Raw genomic sequence first — 20,297 nt, 5'->3', positions numbered from 1 at the left:
CCCCATTGAGTGAGTAATAAATTATTTTGTTGTACCAACGTCTCGAGGCTTTATTTGTTTGATACTTGACAATGTTATTGCATTTAAAATTTCTGCATTCCCCTCCCTTCAATCGTTCCTCACACAAAATGGGTGTCTAATATGGAATTTCTCGCAATTCCTTACCCATATTCCCTTCAAATTTATCTGACACTCTTCCATCTCTCTTTCATTCACCTGTGGAATTTGAAAAATTTCTCGTAACAGAACAAAAAAAACTCCACGGCATGAGCACGAGTTTCGTCTCAATTGCAATCTCATTTAATTCATCACAAGTGTCTATGTTGGGTACCAACAGCAAAGGGATGCGAGGAAGAACGTATAATTCGTATAATAAATACACAGCAAACTATCTCTAAAGAAGAAGGTCAATTGTTCCATTTGAGAGATAATGTGACATGCAATCAAATATTTATATATTGCTGAATTATTTATCATGTGAATTGTTTAAGAGACATTTTCCTTATTATGAAACCTGTTATTTTGTTCAAATAGAAATGATGTATTTTCAGTTATTAATTTATTCAAAAATTTATTTATAATTTTGTTCTAAAACTTTTCTTATGAATGAATCTTTAAAGTTTCAATTTAAACCATTTTTCTCTATATTTGTATGATTTTTCCATAAATTTCCACAACATTAATCTGGACTTAAAAATTTTAAGACCGACTTACAAATTTTAAGATCGTCTTACAAATTTTAAGTCAGACTTACAAAAAACTGACTTAAAACCTTAAGACCGACTTAAAATTTTATGCCCGACTGAGTAGTGAATTCCACCCCTGAAAAATAGAGGCTTTTAGTCTTGTTTCTCATTAAAAAAAAATCTCACAAAAAAAAGAAATTCCACGTGAGGACTACGCGGTTGAAACACAACATAGAAGAATGAAAAATCTGATGGATTTTTTTTGCACCTCTCCACATGAAGACCGTTTGGGGGATTGCTGTCTGTGCATTTTTTACTCACTCCCTTGTTGCTGATGTAAAAATCGATGCTTCCACCCCTACTCATACCCCATGGGCTCCGCTTATTTCCACCCACCTCAGCTGCTGAAGCCAGAGAGATGAGAACTTAACATAGAAGGGCATCCCTTGGAAAATTTTCCGCTGGTAGAAAGCTTTTATTTTTAGCAAAAATATTTTTCTTTTCCACCCAATGGCAGGAGGGGCTTGCCTTGCAAATGAAAGAAAAATATTTTAGCAGAAACTCCGAAACGTGTTCGGTTCGCCAGAGAGGGATGTTGTCTTTTCGCAACCTCTATTGCTATATTTTTCTTTAATTTTTTTTCCAAATTAACCCCGCTAGGTGTTAGGGGTTTAAAATTCTTCTGTAGCTTTTCTTTATAAAAAAAAAACATAAAAACAATATACATGCATGTTAAACCTTGGAAGATTTTGCTGGCCAAAGTGGCCAAATCGCCATAGAATTAAAATCTATATAACATTTCGTAATAATTTTTTCTACATCTGCGTATAGGGAAGTTTCATTACTTTAATATCATCGAAAGAAAATTTGGAAAAATTATGACCGATTTTTTCTATTTCTGTTTATGTAATGAGCGTGAATATTCAGAATTGCTGCTCCTCAAATCAAAATTAAAAAATAATTTTTATTTGCTGCTGCTCGAGTCGGTTCAAATTTTGATCGTTTTATTCTCTTGTGCTTATTCTTTTCTTTTAAAGAATCACAGCTAATTAATTTGTGTTCTATCTTCTTCTTACAAAATCCATTTACCTTGTAATTTAATTAACTTCTCTTGCCCGTTGATAATTTAATTTTTGGGCGAATTTTCATACGACACACTTTCTTCGTATGTAATTCAACGGTTTTGGGCATACAATAAAAATACCACGGACTGTGTTGCCTTTTTTTAAACCCCTGGAGGTACAATTCAAATTGGAAGTAACCAAAGTCGATGGAAAAAAGACGTCCACAAGGAACAATTCAACTGCAATAACATCCAAAATTGTGTACATAAAAACAGCAGAGAATAAAGAATTAAATGATACATAAAAAAAAACGATGGCAAGTTCATTGTTTGCGTCGACCAGACACTGTACAGTGTCCTGTTTTTCAAAATATTGAATTTTTTATGTGAGTTAACTTATTATTGACAACAACAAAGTATTTAAATTTTACAAAAAAAAAAATATGAAAAACTATTTAATTATTTCAAAGCGGATTTGATGATGTAGGAGGGGGAGGGGGGTTGGAATGTAATTTTTCTAATTGGAATAATTAAGAACTTACTTAAAATAAAAAAAAAAACGTTTAAAAGCCTTCTTTTACTACCCATGTGGTGAGCCATATCTAATATTGTTTTTTTTTGTACATAAAAATCTCTTGCTATTTAACTTTTTTATCACATAGCATATGCTCAACAACACCTGTTAGTTTTTTAGTATTTTTTTTTCTAAGAAACATAGATTTTTTATTCTTACATTTTTTCGTTGATTAAGGGGTAGTTTCAACCATTTTTTTCAAGCGCATAACATTCAAACCATTGAACCGTGATAAATAATCTTTGCGAGAGTAAATCCGATGCAGTGTTATTAATATTTCACGGAGATTTTTCATTTTTTTGTTGCCTCTTTTTTCTGAATTTTCCTTTTCATGCAATCATGTGTAAATTTTTTTCCCATGTTTTCTTTTGTGAAGATTATTAAATTTTTTTTTCAGTTTTATTGTTTAACCCTTTCAGGTCTACTGACTCAGAACAGACGGCGGAGCATTTTAAATGACATTTTCCTGAGGAGTTTTTCTTGACATGACTGTCAAATTCTTCATGCGCTAACATAACCTCACTGTTATGTTTTGAGCGTTTTATTTCAAATCAGAAATGCGTTAAGTTTACAAAGAAAACATTTTCACCGAAAAATGTCCCCTGGGAACATAATACAGATGTAATATCGTGATGTAAAGGCGGAATGTTTCAATGTTTCACCCTTGTAAGACCATGTGAAAATCATTTTATTTTTTTTTAAAAACGCCTTCCTTGGCATCTTGTAGAAAAAATTGATGTTTAGAAAATCATTTAATTAATTTATATTTTGGGAAAAAAAAAAAAATGTTTGTTTCATGTGACCTAATGAACGTAATGAACGCAAAAGGGTTAGCTCGATAGGTTTTTTTTAATCTCTTAGAGCTCCATTATATCCAAGAATAACATTCAACACTTCAGGACCTTTCCCTTGAATGTTTGCTTGAAAATTCTGCACCACAATTACTTATCTTCGTGCAAAAATTCAATGTTATTGTTTTAGATGAAAACTCTTACTCATTGTATATTTCCTTTTGGTAAAAAAGCGACCCCTTCCGGTGGCAATTTGCATCATATTCTCGCTATGGTTTAATCCATAATTCATTATTTACGACACATTGTGCTGTTGTTTATTGAATATTTCATACAATGGCAACGGACTATGTGAATGAAAATGGCCTAAAGGGCATTTTTCAAACCCAATGCAATACAAATCTTTCTCCTTTTTATTTATTTTTATTTTTTTTTTTAATTTCAACTGCTCACGGTCTTTTCCTTTTGCAGTAGTGTGTGTATTTGATATCAAAATGTGGAATTTTTAATGGATTAATGAAGATTTTTTCTTCACATTACGTTACAAATTGGATCATTCCTGCGTTGTAATTAATGGGGATGATGATGGTGCTGCAAGAAGTGGATGCAATGAAGCGCGTCAAGTATGGCGGAGCAAGAAAACTAATTTTACAATCGTCACCATCGCACGCACGTCTCTCAATTCAACTTTTTGTGTCACCCAATGCACCCATAATTGATCTCATTGAATTTCTCACAAATGACTCGTCTGAGGTTGATGTTCATGGATGAAGACTTTTTAGCACAAATGAGCCATCGCGCTGGATGTGAGAGGAAATATGGGCAAAGATTGAAGCACGTGAGCTGTTGGTCACCTACTTATTGCACCTCGCAGTTGCCAATGTAGAAAATCTGCACACAAAACTAATTTGTTGCATTTTCCTTCACAAGCAGTCGAATTATTTTAACTAAAAAAAAATGAACCAATATTATGCAGAGAGCTTTAGAAAATTAATTTCTATGCTATTCTCTTCATATTTTTTCGGTAAGAGCTCACCACGAAGAGGATTTTGTCATCATTAAAGTACCCCCGGAGGGTCATCGAGGGTTGAGGATGCATCGTCCAAGAGTGTGGCGTGGTTGGCAGCAATTGACTCACATCAGAGTCAGTAGAAAGTGGGTGGCATAGTGAAACTAATAGCTGCAGGCTTTGGAAGCGAACTTAGGGGGAGAGTGAAAAAAGCTTTACAGCTGCTGCATTCATTATATTTTCGCCCCAAACTCGAGGCGCCATCACGAGAGTACATCAAGGAGTGTGTTGGCAGATACAACGTGGAAGAGAAGATACCACAACGGCGAGGGAGAGTCATGAACTGAAACAATACCCATCGTACCCATATAAAAGGGTGCTCCGCCCTTGTGTAAAACCCCCGGCAGGCACATCCATTTTCATCCACATTACAATGAAGTTCCTTCCTTTTTTTCCACAAACTCTTAGTTTTTTTTTTTTTTTCTAAAGAAATATTTTACACAAAAAAAAAACGTGAGGAAAAATCAATATAATTCTCAACTGATATGTACATATATGATGCTGTGGAAAATGCTCTATGAAAGATAGAACTACATAGTATAAAGTTCTAAGGGAGAATGGTTTAATTTTAATTTAAAATTTACAGGCAACGTAGTAGTCGATTCGGAAGTCAGAGTAATTAATCAGTTTGCAAAATCCTGTTGAATTATCACTACAGCTCACCCACTAGCTCGATTTTGATTAATTTTGCAAATTTTGAAAGAAAAAAGAAAGCTATATCTAACAGAAACACAGCTAATATAATTTTTACAGCAATTAATAATTTATCAAAATCAAACTACACGGACTACAAGCGATGATATGAAAGAAAATGAAAATTTAAAAAAAAAAATTATTTCGTTAACTAAGGTTATCTAAATCAGAAGTTTAGTGAGCTTCATATTTTGTCATTTGTATTTTAGAAACTTTGGGAAAGACTTTAGAAGAATGAATCCTAAAACTTTTTTTTTTTATTTTTTAGTACCTACATCATTTTTACTAAATTTTTATTAGCTCTGAAAATTTTTGGTTGTTTGTTTTTTTTTAGCTAACTTACCTTGGTGTAATCAGGGTCAGGTGCTCGCTGGTTTCTCAGTGAGGGTCTTGTCACCGACCTCCAAAAATTTCAATTATGGCAGTGGGATGGGGGGTTTCTGGGCTCCGACGGGTCGACCAGGCTCAGTTCACCCTCCGACCATCCTTACTGAACCCATTAAATTTATACGGCACGATATCTTATGAAAGTGCCTAATTTTTGTATAAAGGGGGGGGGGGGGGGGTTTTTTTTCTTGTGAATAAATAAATAAAATAATTACCTTGGTGACCGTGGGAGGATATAGCGGCTCCTGTACAGAATCTGACAAAAACACCAATTTTCTTTACGATTTTGTTTTCTCTGCGGTGTGTGTTAATTGTGCACAAAGGAAGGCTTAAGAAGTTTTTGTCTTTTTTTTAAGAGTTCAGGACACACAAAAGTCTCAGAATTACTTACTTTGATTATATGTACTATAAAGTTACTAATATAAAAGAAAAATATTAGAAATCCGGTGTAATAACTATTCCTTTTAAGAGCTTGTAATAGTGTTATTAAAATTAAATGAGTTTAATTAAACAAAACGATGAATCTTTTTTATTTTCATTTTAAACTTCACCTTTTTTATAAATTGCCCAATTATATATTTAAGAAAAAAGAAACTTATTTTTTTTTTATTTTTTACAAATAATTTAAGGCCTCGATAACGGAATGCGGCTTCCAATTTCGAGTGGGTGGATTCGATTCTCGCCAATGTCAATTTTTGCACTCCTTTTGGCTTGGGATTTCCTAACATCCACTTCCCTATAATCCTTACTAACCCACTCTCCCAGGTGAAATTACTAAATGGATGTCATATAGAAGATGTCTGGGTTAAGTAGCCTGGGACCCCTCTAAGCAATATTCTTTCCTTTCATTTTTTTCCAGTCATTTATTAGAGAAGAAAAAGAAATAAATATTTGTTTTTTAACATTAAAATCATACAGTTTATTTTTTAGCCCATTTAATATATTAAAATTTGTTTTCTTAGATTTGCTCTTTCCTAAGTTTTGCCACCTTTATTTACAAAATATTACAAATGCTAATTAAGAAATACAGGTGTTAGATAAGAAAAGGAATTATAGCTCGTCTGTTGACAGGATAGTTGGGAAAATTTTCTTTGTACCAAAGATGACTTTCATGTGCAAATTTGCATTGATTTACAACCACCAGGATTGTTACAGCCAGCAAAGATTTATTTTCCCAGAGAATACCAAGCAAGGAGATGTATATGAGGCATTCGAAAAGCATGTGAGGTGATGAAACTAACTCAAAATATCCTCCTGATGGTGGAAAATATCCCTCAGAAGTTACTTGTCCGCTTTTGTTGAGCCTCAAGTTTGCCAGAATTCGATGAGATTGGTATTGATGGTACATAGCATAGATGAATACAGCACTACAGATGATTAAACGCCAAGAGAAATCTTGTAAGGTGATTGGGTCCAATGAGGTACCAAACACAAATCCAGGCCATGAGTGTGTAATGAGAATCACTGTTAAGATGTAGAACAAATTTCCGAATATCACAATATTTAGACTCATTTTAGCTCTCCTGGAGAATATGTGAACGAAAAAGCTTTCATAGCATCTCCTGATGATGTGAATATTATACAGAAGTAGAGCTAGTACGGTTTCTAACGCTGTAGCTGAAAGAAACAATTTATTTATTAAGATGGATGCAGTGACTTTTCTGTCTGCTAGTGGTATATAAACTCCTCCGATCGTAATAAAATTTGGTTAGGAGGTAGAAAATAGACGAGAAATAATAAGGATCTAATAGTCCATACCAGTAGCCTATATGGAACTTACTTTTCACACTTTGAGGATTTCCACAGACCATGCGGATAAAATCATTAAACCACAAAGGTATTTGTCCAGTTAAATATCCTCGAACAATTAAGATCAAGACGAATGAAGTCCAAATAGAAGTGATTATATAGTAAGAACGAAACCATTTTTTGGAGACAAGGAAATATCTCATGAGATATTTTCCTGTTTTTTCACTTTCACTCACAATTTTTCCATACAGAAACAATAATTTTAAATTTTTCAAAGTTTTAGTCGCTGTACTTGAAACTGTAAATGTAATAGTTAATAACCAAATAAACTTTTCTGCAAAGTTTTCAGAAAAATATTCTAAAATCATGTTGGAAGCTTTTAATTGATTTTGGAAGTGTTTTAATTTGATTAAGGAATGTCTTTCGCGACCGTCTCAGCAGCGTACTGACTGAATTCTAACAATGGTTTGTCTTACATTTCTCCGTTTTTCTTGAATGTATTTATACTCAAAATTTCGCTATTTCATTTTTTAATTAGGTACACACTTACATCATATTCAGCCCTATAATTATTGTTAGAAGACATTTTATGGTGTTTTGCAACTTCTTTTATGTCAAATCATTTCCTTCTTCCTTAATTACATTTTATTAGGAACCAAACATTTACAATGAAAAAATTCAGACATTTTTTTTTTATAATAATCATTTCATCTTTTATATTAGCCTATGAACTTAAATATGCCTACTGCTAATGGATAAATAAAAAAAAAACATAAAATAGGTAACAAACAAATTCAAGAAGGGGATACGTGAAAACAAACAAATTCCACAGCAAGATATTTAGTTGGTATTTCACATAAGTTGAAGATAAACCACTGTAATGGTCGAATTTTTCGGCCTTGTAAAATCAGCCTCAAACTTTGTGGGTGCACATTTTGAACCCTTGGGCTCGTGTTGATTAGTATGAATAAAAAGCTTACAGTGGCTTAATGGTACATGATATTTAATTTTCAATTTATTTGTTTCCTTATGACTTGTTCCGCTGCAGTTAAGAGGCTGTAATTAGGGCTAAGTGCAAACATTTTAATCGATGGACGATGCTTGAAAATTAATCGAGTAGTTTTGCTTTGGTTTAGTCATTGAATTAAATCAAATTACAACGCATTGTGGAATATCAACGTTCTTAACCTCCGGACACATTACCATTGACTTTCATTTGAAATGACATCTAAGGTGATAAACTCTTGTTTTTATCATAATTCTTGGCAATATATAAAGGCAATTGTTCCTAAAAAAGAAGTTCTCAGTTAAATTCTGTCGCTCTGAACTTTAAATAGATTAAACCCGTGAGAAGTGATGGAGGTGCCAAAATACTTAGATTCAGCTCTGCTAAAGACAGTGGTTCAGAAAGGATATAACCTGGATGAAGTTGAAATTATTTCCACTAAAATAGAAATTGCAACATCTCCTGGAGATAACTACAATAGTATCATATATCGAGTTTTCTTAACTATAACCGACAGCAGGAAAGATCAAAAGAAAATTCAATTTATTTTAAAAGATCTGACAAATATGGAACAAGGAGGTTTATTGATTGATTATAGGGCAATTCATGAGAAAGAAGTTGACATGTTAAAAAATATTTTGCCAAGATTCACAAAACTAACGCAAGGAGTACAATTTTCACCAAGGTAAGAAATTATTTTTGGTAATGAAGAATTTTAATGAATAGAATATAATTATGCTAGACAACTTTTAGGTTTTACTATACAATTCCTGAAAGTCATATGATGATAATTGCTATGGAAGATTTGAGAGAACTTAATTACCGGATGGTTAATAGAAGAGATGGTCTTGATTATGAACATTGTCGTCTATCTCTCACAAAATTGGGACACCTACATGCAGCATCTATGTCAGCATCCATTGATGCAGATGATCCGTCTTCTATGAAAAAGTACGAATTTGGTCTTTTTCATGGAACTGACAAGAAGCCTGCAGTAATACGACAATGTTTTTCCTTGAATTTCACAAAACTTTGCGAAGTTGTAAAGAACTGGGAAGGTTTTGAAGCTATTTCCGAAAAGCTAGAACGCATGAAGGACAAATTCTGGTATATTGTTGATGAAAGCATTTCGAAGAAACATGATGGGTATAGAGTTCTAAATCATGGGGATTTCTGGATCAACAACATTCTATTCAAATATAACGAATCAACTGGTAAACCCATTGATGTAAAAATTGTGAGTTTTTATTTCTGTATTGTTTCTGAAGATATTACAATAGAAAGATTTTTTTTTGTTTCAGGTTGACTTTCAGAATTGCTTCTACACAACACCTGCTAATGATCTACAATTCTTTTTCAACTCAAGTCTTCAGAATGATGTGCGTGAAAATCACAAAGATGATCTCCTACGGATCTACTATGATGCCTTTGCATCATCCCTAAATAATCTACAACAAGACTTAATTCCCTCTTTTCGGGATCTTGAGGAAGAAATGAGAAAGAAGGAAATGTTTGGTTTTCTTGCTGCTGTCTTTGTTCTTCCAGTTGCTCTTATGGAAGAGCAATCCTCTCAGAAAAGTGGATTTGATGATTTTCTAGATGAGGAAACTAGGAACACCCTAACAATGTTTATGTTTTCTGGAAAAAAATTCGCAGAAACTATGAAAGCAATTTTGAAGCAATGCGATGACTTGAAGATCTTCGACATAGAATATTAATATTTTCAATTTATTTGAAGACAAAATATGGTAGTATATTAGAGGGTGGAGGCGGGTTAATAAAGTAAAGGACTTAAGTAATTTTGATGTATCATTTAACTCTTTATTCTCTGCTATTTTCATGTACACAATTTTGGATATTATTGCAGTTGAATTGTTCCTTGTGGACGTCTTTTTTTCCATCGACTTTGGTTACTTCCAATTTGAATTGTACCTCAGGGGGTTTTAAGGCAACACAGTCCATGGTATTTTTATTGTATGCCCAAAACCGTTGAATTACATACAAAGAAAGTGTGTCGTATGAAAATTCGCCCAAAAATTAAATTATCAACGGGCAAGAGAAGTTAATTGAAGTAAAAATGTACAAATGAAAGGCGAAATGGGGGATTTTTCGCGGGATGTTTCTTTCACTTGCAAGAGAACAGCCTATGAGTGGATTTATTCTGCAATTTAATGAAGAAAAAAATGTATGAGAATTTATTTTGAATGGATTTTTTTTCTACCAAAAAAAATTATTTTTCTGTACAACTGAAAATATGATGAAAGATTTAGAATTAAAAGTTCTTATAAGGAAATGTGGTAAAAGTAATTTTTCTTTTATAACAACACAAAGAATAACAAAGAAAGAAACGAATTGTCAAATCCTTGCCCAGATCCCTGCAAGTGTTTTTATCACAAAATAGCGAAAATCTTACAAAATTGTGAAATTATAAGTGAAAAAAGATTTTCCAGAGTCGACCCCTTAAAACACTTGAAGGACGTGAATTTCTAACTTCAAACTTTGAGCTTAGTTTTACCTACATATATTATAAATAAAACGTCATTCCAGATTTTCTTTTCACAAACTTCTAGTCTTGAAGTCGCCTAAATCTATGGTGGTTTATAAATGTCGAATTGGCAGCGATTACTACTTTTGTCCTCCAAGTGTTCACACAAATCGTAAAGTTATATGTTCGAAAAAAAATGCCATCAAAAACATACTTTTTATAACTTTTATCATTGTAAAGAAAAAAGTAAAACATGTGGTGAAAATAAAGAAGAAAATAACTCAATAGATGCTACACCAACAGGTGTTTCTTAAGAATTAAATTAAAGAATAATATTATATTGCAGGACCTAATAAAAATATTTAATATGCTATAATTTCTGTATAAATATACTAAGCAATTTCGCGAGTAAGACTGCATTCCAAGTTTCTCATCACTAGTATCCGGAACACAACTATAACAGTCTTAAAATCAAACATTAGTGCAGTGAAAGTTCTAAACATGTTCTCGGGATTCTTTTCTGGAAACTTTGCAGAAAAGTTTATTTGGTTTCTAACTATTGCATTCGCTGTTTCGGGTACAGCTGCTAAAACATTGAAAAATTTCAAATTAATGATTCTGTATGGAAAAGTTGTGAGTGAAGATGTGAAAACGAAAAGATATTTTATGACATACTTCCTCGTCTCTAAGACATGGTTTCGTTCTTTCTACGTTACCTCCTCCATTTGGACATCATTCGTCTTGATCTTAATTATTCGAGGATATTTAACTGGAGAGTTACCTTCATGGTTTACTAATTTTGTCCGCACGGTCTGTGGAAATCCGCAAAGTGTAAAAAGTTGAGTTCTCAAGTTATAGTTCTTTTATAGCAAAACTTAATTTAAAAAATATAATTTTCTAGCTACATCTTTAGAAACCGTTCTGGCTCTGTTTCTGCTAAACATTCAGACTATCAAGAGATGCTATGAAAATTTCTTCGTTCACGTATTCTCCAGGAGAGCTAAAATGAGCTTAGTCGTTGTGTTAGGTGGCAACTTGTACTACTTCTTCACAGTGATCCTTATGATTCATCTAGGGCCTGGATTCATTCCTGATACCTCATTCGACCTAATTACCTTTCAAGACTTCTCTTGGCGTTTAATCATTTGTAGTGCAGTATTCATCTATGCCACCTACCACCAGTTTCAGTCTCACCGAATTCTGGCAAACTTGAGGCTCAACAAATGCGGACAAGTAACTTCTGACGACTATTTTATTCCATCAGGAGGGTACTTTGAGTTAATTTCATCGCCCCACATGTTTTTTGAGTGTGTCGCCTATCTCTCAGTGCTTGGTATTCTCTGGGAAAATCATTCCTGGTTAGTAGTAACAATTAGCGTAACCGCAAATCAATGTAGAATTGCCTATGAAAATCATCTTTGGTACAAAGAGAAATTTCCCAATTATCCTGCTCACAGACGAGCTCTCATTCCATTTATTTTCTAAGCTCTGATGTAAACTGAAACAAAGAAACGAAAAAAACAATAATGACATTTTTTATTTTTATATTTCTTGTGTTGTTTGTGTTAGAATAAAAAAAAAACAAAAAAAGTTGAAAAATATCTACTTTTTTTATCTTTTTAATTTTGTAAAATAATAAAGTCTAATTAACCAAAAAGTTGTTTTTCTTTTATTTATTTTTTTACAAAAGTGAGGATCGAGTTTTCCAAACTTCTAAGATCGTGCTCATACTTTGTAGGTGCAAGGATATAAAATATCGTTATTGGCTTCATTGCTTTGACACCTATGGTGGTAAATTCCGAAATTTCAGAAGTCATCTTAGTTGCTGTATATATATATAAAGTTTATTCAGCATCTAACTTTTGGTTACATATGCTTTTTCCTTAGTTTCTGTAAATTGTTGTTTCCATAAATGAAAGAATTAAATTAATCTGAGGCTTAAAAAAGGATTTTTTTTAATTTGATCCAGACACCGCACACAAAGAAAAATTTTTCTTATTATTCCTCACAGGATCCGGAATCAACTATATACGGCTTCACATAGTCCTTAAGTTTCCATATTGAACCATCTCCAACTCGGGACTTAGATTAAGAAAGGAATAATAGCTCGTCTGTTGGAAGGATAGTTGGGAAATTTTTTTTTGTACCAAAGATGATTTTCATATGCAAATATGCATTGATTTCCAATCATTGTAATTGTTACAGCCAGCCAAGATTTATTTTCCCAGAGAATACCAAGCAATGAGAGGTAGATGAGACACTCAAAGAGCATGTTGGGCGATGAGACTACCTCAAAATATCCTCCTGATGGTGGAAAATATCCCTCAGAAGTTACTTGTCCGCCCTTGTTGAGTCTCAAGTTTGCCAAGATTCGATGAGATTGGTATTGATGGTACATAGCATAGATGAATACAGCACTACAGATCATTAAACGCCAAGAGAAATCTTGGAAGGTGATTGGGTCCAATGAGGTACCACAAACAAATCCAGGTCCAAGATGTATCAATAGAATTGCACAAATTATATTATAGCTTTCTGCAAAATTTACTGAAGAATAATCCAAAGGCATTGCTAGAAATTTCACTGGACTGTTGCTAAACTGACTTACTGACTAACTAACTGTCTCAGCTGCTTTTCTAAATGGGAAACTTGCAGTGCAGTTTTACATTACATGTGAAGTTGTTGGGCGTATTTATACAGAACTTAAACCATACATATGTATATTTTTAATTTTGTCTTAAAATATCATATTACCTAAGTTTTTATTTAATTTTTAATGATGTGTGAGAAATAGGTATATACCTTTTTTGCGAGGTAGTTATAATAATAAAAACGAAAATTCCATGGGGCTTATTTTGGCTAAATAGTCCATTTATATTTTTAATAAGACCTTAAACCCATCCAAACGATGATCTAGAACCGTCTAAATTTTTTCTCTTCTTTCTATATAGCTAAATAAAGTTTAATTAAACGTAGAAAAAATTTAAATCATTTTTCCAGACAGTGCACCTGTAATTTTCGAGATATTCAACTCTCGAAAAGTACCTATTTTCTCCTTTTTTTGAATACCCTATAAAATCTTTAAACGTTTAGCATTTCCTGAGAGTTTGAAACTGGCATTAACCTATGTACATTTGTCAGTTTAATATATTAAGTAGTCTCGGAAATACTAAGTTGACTTTGAGCGCAAAAAAAATTGTAAAAAATATATTTCTGCTCACAAAAGTCGAATAAATTCGATTTAACCCTTTCGTGTCCACCTGACACATTGAAACTTGTGCTCTTTTTTATCACGACATTTATTCTGATGCTCTCAGAAGATTTTTCTCAGTCAGAAATTCATTTCTAACTTGGAAAAAACATTGAATTCATAAAAATTTGGCAAAGTAAAATGTTTCACGTTTGGATCTACGTATGACCCAAAATACCCGAAAGAGTTAAGGTAGAATATTAAAGCTTTTCATGTAAAATATAAAAAGTTTCAGTTGAGAATTTACTTTATAGACAATTTAAATACGTGAATATTCAAAAAAAAATTCACAACGAACTGGGTTAAAAAACTCATAAAATTATGTATGTTAGTGAAAATCTCAGACGTTAAATTATTTATGGGAGTACATAGTAGTAGTACGCACAATTAAATCAGGACTCTGTTATTGCTTTTAATTAATAATCACGTTCTAGCAATTTTTTATAGGATCTTTGAGCTGTTCGGCAAATTTCCTAGCAATTAAATAATTCGTTAACCCTTGAAGGCTTTGATATTTCTAACCTCAAACTTTGATTGTAATTTTCTCTCAAAAAGAAAATGTTTTTACGTGTTCCCTTTCGATTAATTTAATTAAATTTTAACTAATTAGCTACGGTGGCCAACAAAATCCACCAAAGGGTATGGACTTAAAGGGTTAAAAAAAAAACATTTAAACAACTTATATAATATGCAAAATTTAAAAAAAATTCCACGAATTCGAATCTCGAAAATTTTCAATTATTAAACTGATTTTTTTGCGCATGTTTAATAAATAAACATAGCTATCCCATGTCACAGAGTGAGAGCTAAACAAAAAGGGAATGCCTCTTACATGGACAATATTTTTTCGAAAGGCTTCATACCTGCCCAATTTCACCTCAATTGATGCAGAAATTGATTTTTATTGATTCTTCGACACACTGTAATTTTCAATTTTAATTTACATTATAGTAAAATGAGATTTCTCAGAATTCGCCAAAAAGGGTGACGAAATGGAAGCACCACCAAGTTGCAAAATTTTCCGTAGAGTTTTTTTTGCGGTGGTGGGCTGTTGGAGGAAAATGGGGAAAATTGATGAAAATTCCCTTGTAAAATATACATATGTGATATCAGGAGGAATATTGAGAAAATGAGCAAACTTTGGAATCTACACGAAAATTTTCAATTTATAATAATCTCGAAAATGATTAATGAGAACTCTTGACAAGTGAACAAGATGGATTGCACTTTGCTGCATTTCGCCAAAAGGACGCCTCTTTGTGAGTGAGAATGGAGGGTTTTGTGGGTGCAAAAAGTGGGGTTCTTGAGTGCCATTTATAGCAAAATGCAATTTATTTTATTTATTCAGAAAATATACTTCCACTTAAAAAAAATCTTCCAACATTTAATTAATATTTTTAGAGTAAAATAAAAACAGAAATTTGAAATTCTTCTACTTTATGCAACAATTAAAAAAGAAAATATAAAATTTATCAGGAATGGAATATTGTAAAAAGAAGTAAAGAATTTACAGCAAAAAGAGTTTTGCCTGATATACTTTTATAAGAGAGCTTTATTTGGGTGAATGAACGATAATGTCGTGCATAAAATAACAGGTAGTCAAATGATTGTCATTTGCAAGAGAGAAAATATCTGCAAAAAATTACACTGAAAGCAACTGAAATGTGATTTTTTATTGCTATTTTATATCACAATTTTTTGGCGGAGTTTTTATTGGCTTTTACGATCTCATTTTAGTTTAATTTTTTTCTTCGCACACCCCATCGAAAAAAGACATTTTGACCTCACCTCCGAAAGAAGTTATATATTTTTTTTCTTTACGTATGTCCCCTCGAAAGGTGTCATTAATGATTTTTTTTTAATATACATACATACATATCGGATCTTCTCGCGTCTCTTCTCTCAATTATCATACAATGAAGCATCAAAATAAACATATAAACGATTTATTTTTCATTCTTTTTTTTTATTTACCAATTACCATTATTCTCAGAATTATCTAACAATTTGTACTATTTTTTTTATTTTAATTATTGTGTTTTCATCTTGAGCTAGCGCAATATCCTTATTGTTGCTTAACCTTTGGAATGCGGAGGCCTTGGTAGTTACGTAGAATGCGAAGGTGGGGTCGTTGAACGACCCCAAAAAGAAGGCCAATTTTCTCCCAAACTATACAACCTGGAGTTGTCGGGTTAGTGCCTATAGATTCCTTATACATATAGTCCTCTTGCACCCTATACCACAAATTCGCCGCCCTAAAATACTTAGAAGGAGATATTAGGGAAAAACATTTTTCAATCATTTTTCACAATTTATTTTTGAGAAATTTGCCAAGAAACTGCAATTTTTTTTTCACTCTTCCCCACATTCCCCTCACTTCCCGCAACGTGATAAATGGCAACATTTACATGCTTCTAATTATGTTTTATGTTGTTTATGCTCTAAAAAATTTTCCGCAGCATGACCGTTACACCAATTTTTGAATTCCCTTCTTCAACATTTTCCTTAATAACTTTTCTTGTGGTGGTCGGATTGAGCTGAAATTTTTACACAACCTCCTCAGATAACCAAAGAACTTATTTCCAAAAGATGGGAATGATATCTTTTATATTTATGGAGATATAACACGAAATATAGCGCTGGGGTCGTTCAACGACCCCGCTCCGCATTCCAAGGGTTAAGAAGCTAACATTCTGAATTAATCTATGAAAATTAGGACAGATTTTGGTAACTAAGCTAGGGGAGTAAGGCACAATTGGTTTCCTCAAATACGAAAAGTTATCTCATACAAAAGCGGTTAACCTCCTTTGTACTTTTTTATACTGCAAAATAGCAATGTGTTGATGGGGCAATACAAAAATATATAAATTCTGCCAGGCAAATCATTCATTTCTCTGTACGTGCTGTTTTGTCTTTTTGAGCACAACTTTCCACAAAAATTTGCAGTACAAACGAGCTAAATAATTAAGCAGAAAAATTTAACTTATCTGCCCGTGGAATCATCGCGGCAGACTGAATTTCGGGAGAATCCACTTAAATTCCTCAATATCGCTTATGGTTGCGGACACGAGAAACGCAAATTACTGCAATTGCGATGATTATTTACCTGGTAAGACGACTGATTTTCGTTTTGTCACAATTTTTTTTTTACTTATAATTCTCTTAACATCCCAAAATGCGGCGCTTTTTTTTCCTACGAGAAATCTCGCTTGAACCTGTCGTGCAATTTTTTCCCTCGATTTTTTTCCATATATACAATTCTTAGCACGAATGTCTTATTTTTTTTGACTTCGTCTCAATTGTGGTATGATTCGGCATGAAAAAAAGGTTGGAAAAAAATTGGATGTGATGGAAAAAACTACATTCACTTTGTGTCAAGTGTGGTGTTGCCTCATCAATAATTAAGACGGAGCGAGATTTTGCGCGGGAAAAAAGGAAGAAAGAGAGATCGGGCTACACCCAAAATTGCAATTTACATCGATCGTAACAATTAATTTTATTATTATTTTTAATTAAACACCACATGACAGCACAAAATGAGGATTTTTATTGCCAAGACACTATCGTCGATGATCTGGAAGAAATGCATGTCACACAATTGAAATGTGCTTGTTAGGAGATTAAGTTAATATCTGCAGATTGTTTTTTGTTCACTATACATACAGTCTCTCTCTCTCTCTCTCTCTTTTCTGCGTGTTGTGATATGTATTATTTAAATATATTAATTGTATAGAGATTTTTCTTTTAATTTATTCATTTTGAATTGAAAGAGAATTTTTTTTAGAAAATATTTTAGATTTTTTTAAAGAATTTTGAATTTTGGGTTTGTAAACTCGAATGTAAGAATTTGTGTTTTCTGTAAAAAAAAAACTTATAAGTTAAAGAAAAATAGTACATACTTTTAGAATCTTTCTAACTTATAGCCAAGACACATTTCGCAACAATTATCTGAAGAAATATCATTTATAATTAAGAATTTTACCTGGAAGTTTTTGTTCTATTTTAAACAATTTGATGCTGAAATTGTTTACTGATTCAGCGACGAAAAGAATATTTATAATAAAGATTATAAAGTAAAATGGATTTACATGGTATGTGTCTTGGCTAACATTAAGGATATTTTTTGTTAAACGACATTTAAGGCTCCAACAGATGGACGAGAAATTCCTCGTGCGGTACGGTGCGGCGAGGATTTCGTGGCCCTTCGTCGCTTCGGATTGGCCGAAAAACGTTCTCGTACGGTGCGGTGAGAGTGTGTGAGCCATCTCTCGCTTCTGATTGGCCGAAAACCTCGCCGCACCGCACCGCACGAGGAATTTCTCGTCCATCTGTTGGAGCCTTTACTTAATATCCTTTTTAAAATTCTTTCTAATTAGAACAAAATCAAATAGCTAAATAAATAGCAAACCATCTTCTAAAATATTTGACATTGTATAAAATCACGTAACAATTACTTCGTATTTCTGTATGAAAAATTAAAGCTTTATCCAACATTAAACGCGATAATTCAATTTGAAAAGCATTTCAAGAGCTTTTTTTCTCCTTCATGACCTCTGTAATTCAGTACTCTTTGACTTGAGTTCCTTCCTTTTCTATGTATTGAGAATAAACTCGCAAAGGAGGGATTTCTTTGAAATTCCACCCAAGAAAAGCTTTTACTAAACATGAAAGGAAACTTCTTGGAAAGATTCTTTGCTTGATGTATGGGATGTAATGGAAATTCTTAAAGATATATTAGATGGAACTTTTCCACATAATATGTAGAATTTTCTCTCTTTCCACAACTCGGCAAGTTTCACTTGTGTCTGTATGCGACGCATTATTTCCACAGCGACGGTCTCCCCGACGCTGACGCTGAAAACGAATGTTATTGACCCTTTGGCATCGTCATCACCCCGTTACCCACCCCCTCGTCGCGGCGTCATTGCGATGACTGCGCGTCTGCGTCTGTTTGCGTGTGAGACAAGTTTTCAGCTCAAACCCAAAAATATCACAAACACCATCATCCCGACGCAGCATCCCATGGCTCTCCCCACTGCTGATGCTCAAAATCTCCCGGAGTTCGTCGACGTTGTCGTCGCTTCAGCGCATGGTGACACATGAACCAAGCATATCAACAACAAAAAATGGTTTAAAAGCATCGACTTTGATGAGTTTTCCCATACAAGAGCTTGTACAAATATTCATCTTTTTGCAATATAGTGCTGGCAGAATGATAAAAATTATGTACACAACCCCAGTGAAATTTATTTATGAAAAAATGCAATTCTCCAGGAAAAGGATCACGCGGCTTTTTTTCCTCCCTTTATGAATTTATTTAGAAACTAACGTTTACATGCATTGCAATATTAGTTTTTTTTTTTCAGGAAGTAATTTAGAAGAGTAGAAATAGTTTACATTGCAAACTATATAGAATTACTTCCTCAATATCCGTTTTATGTGTAACGAGATATGTACTTTTAAGGTACAAATGTGATTAAAAAAATATATTTTTTTTAAATCTTCAAATTGTGAATCGTGCAACAATTCCGCCCAATTCAAATTCAACATCCGTTCGTGATAAATGGTCAGTGATCTCCGCATCATTCGTGTTTGGGAGCAATTTGATGGAGTGTGTATTGCAGGTCAATCAATCAATAAAATGATCAATTGATTTGTCAGATCACACGGGGCAGCGCGAGGGGAATTAGACAAGGTCATTCGGGGGCAAAAGGGGTTAATGAGGCACATGGGATGCGATGAAAAGATTGGTGGGCTTCCAATTTATGGGTGCTGGTGCAAAATGTCAAAGACATCCACATATCATGGTGTGGTAGGTAATGCCGTCTTGTGCGGTGTTCTGCATGCCAAAAAGTCCCCGAATGTTGCACGCGGATAAAACAACGTTAATTGCAATTTCTGCAGCGAAGGATTGTTGTCCAATAACGAGCACTTATGGCGTCCGGTGAAAGGACGGCGCATGAAAATGCTCGTAAAGCCCATAAATCGAACATCGCACGCAATGGACTTTTTATACCTTTTTATTTTTTGCAACAATTTTATTTTTATGTACTCTGAGGGCATTTTATTGCACCTTCAGATTCACTTTTTAAGCACACCGCGCGCGGTACCCAACCGAACTGACCCCACGAGGTGGATTTTTTGAAAGTTGTTCATCTTTGGTCTTTAATGTTAATGTTGCGGTGAAAAAAGGGCAAAAATTTTCCATTGAACTTTTCCCCAAAGGAGGGCAAAGTAATTTTTCACATGACTACAACACCTTTCTCTTTCTCCCACCACCCCCAAGAGTGGAGATAACACATGCCCCACCCATTGGAATTTTCCCACAGTTTCAGGGCAATTTTAAAGAGCAACATCCCGCACGAAGAAACTTCTTCTTAACCCCTTTTTGAAGGGAAATTAAATACAAACAGTAGAAAGATTATCGATTTTCCAACGCAACCGGCTAACCAGACATACCGGAGAATGAAACAGGGGAAAACGCATATTTTACTATGTATGTACATAACAAAATTCCACCCCATTAATAGCGAAAGAAAATCAA

General features: G+C 33.4%; 3 protein-coding genes across 3 annotated transcripts in view; 1 reads left to right on the top strand and 2 right to left on the bottom strand.

Moving 5' to 3' along the window:
* LOC129795731 (40S ribosomal protein S10b-like) overlaps nt 1-20,297 on the bottom strand; it is a 575,051-nt gene that overhangs the window by 531,574 nt on the left and 23,180 nt on the right. The gene's annotated exons all lie outside the window — the stretch shown is intronic.
* On the bottom strand, nt 6,207-7,074 carry LOC129794435 (polyprenol reductase-like). Its single transcript, XM_055835187.1, has 2 exons — nt 7,044-7,074; nt 6,207-6,880 (listed from the first exon to the last, which is right to left on the bottom strand). The coding sequence occupies exons 1-2, from the start codon at nt 7,072-7,074 to the stop codon at nt 6,297-6,299; spliced, it is 615 nt and encodes a 204-aa protein (XP_055691162.1). The 3' UTR covers nt 6,207-6,296.
* LOC129795764 (uncharacterized) lies at nt 8,316-9,749 on the top strand. Its single transcript, XM_055837246.1, has 3 exons — nt 8,316-8,703; nt 8,772-9,255; nt 9,320-9,749. Exons 1-3 carry the CDS (start codon nt 8,369-8,371, stop codon nt 9,734-9,736), a joined length of 1,236 nt encoding a protein of 411 aa, XP_055693221.1. The 5' UTR covers nt 8,316-8,368; the 3' UTR covers nt 9,737-9,749.

The sequence above is a fragment of the Lutzomyia longipalpis genome, chromosome 4 (genome assembly GCF_024334085.1).
Source record: "Lutzomyia longipalpis isolate SR_M1_2022 chromosome 4, ASM2433408v1".
Taxonomy (NCBI): domain Eukaryota; kingdom Metazoa; phylum Arthropoda; class Insecta; order Diptera; family Psychodidae; genus Lutzomyia; species Lutzomyia longipalpis.
Note: the sequence above shows the minus strand (reverse complement) of the source record. Positions and strands in the feature narration are given on the sequence as shown.

Bases quoted from the DNA above. Each gene is read 5' to 3' on its own strand.
- LOC129794435 (XM_055835187.1), bottom strand. From the start codon at position 7,074: ATGGTCTGTGGAAATCCTCAAAGTGTGAAAA. The intron at 6,881-7,043 runs GTAAGTTCCATA...TGTTTCTTTCAG, and splicing joins AAATCCTCAAAGTGTGAAAA to CTACAGCGTTAGAAACCGTA.
- LOC129795764 (XM_055837246.1), top strand. From the start codon at position 8,369: ATGGAGGTGCCAAAATACTTAGATTCAGCTCTGCTAAAGACAGTGGTT. The intron at 8,704-8,771 runs GTAAGAAATTAT...GACAACTTTTAG, and splicing joins GGAGTACAATTTTCACCAAG to GTTTTACTATACAATTCCTG. The intron at 9,256-9,319 runs GTGAGTTTTTAT...TTTTTGTTTCAG, and splicing joins AACCCATTGATGTAAAAATT to GTTGACTTTCAGAATTGCTT.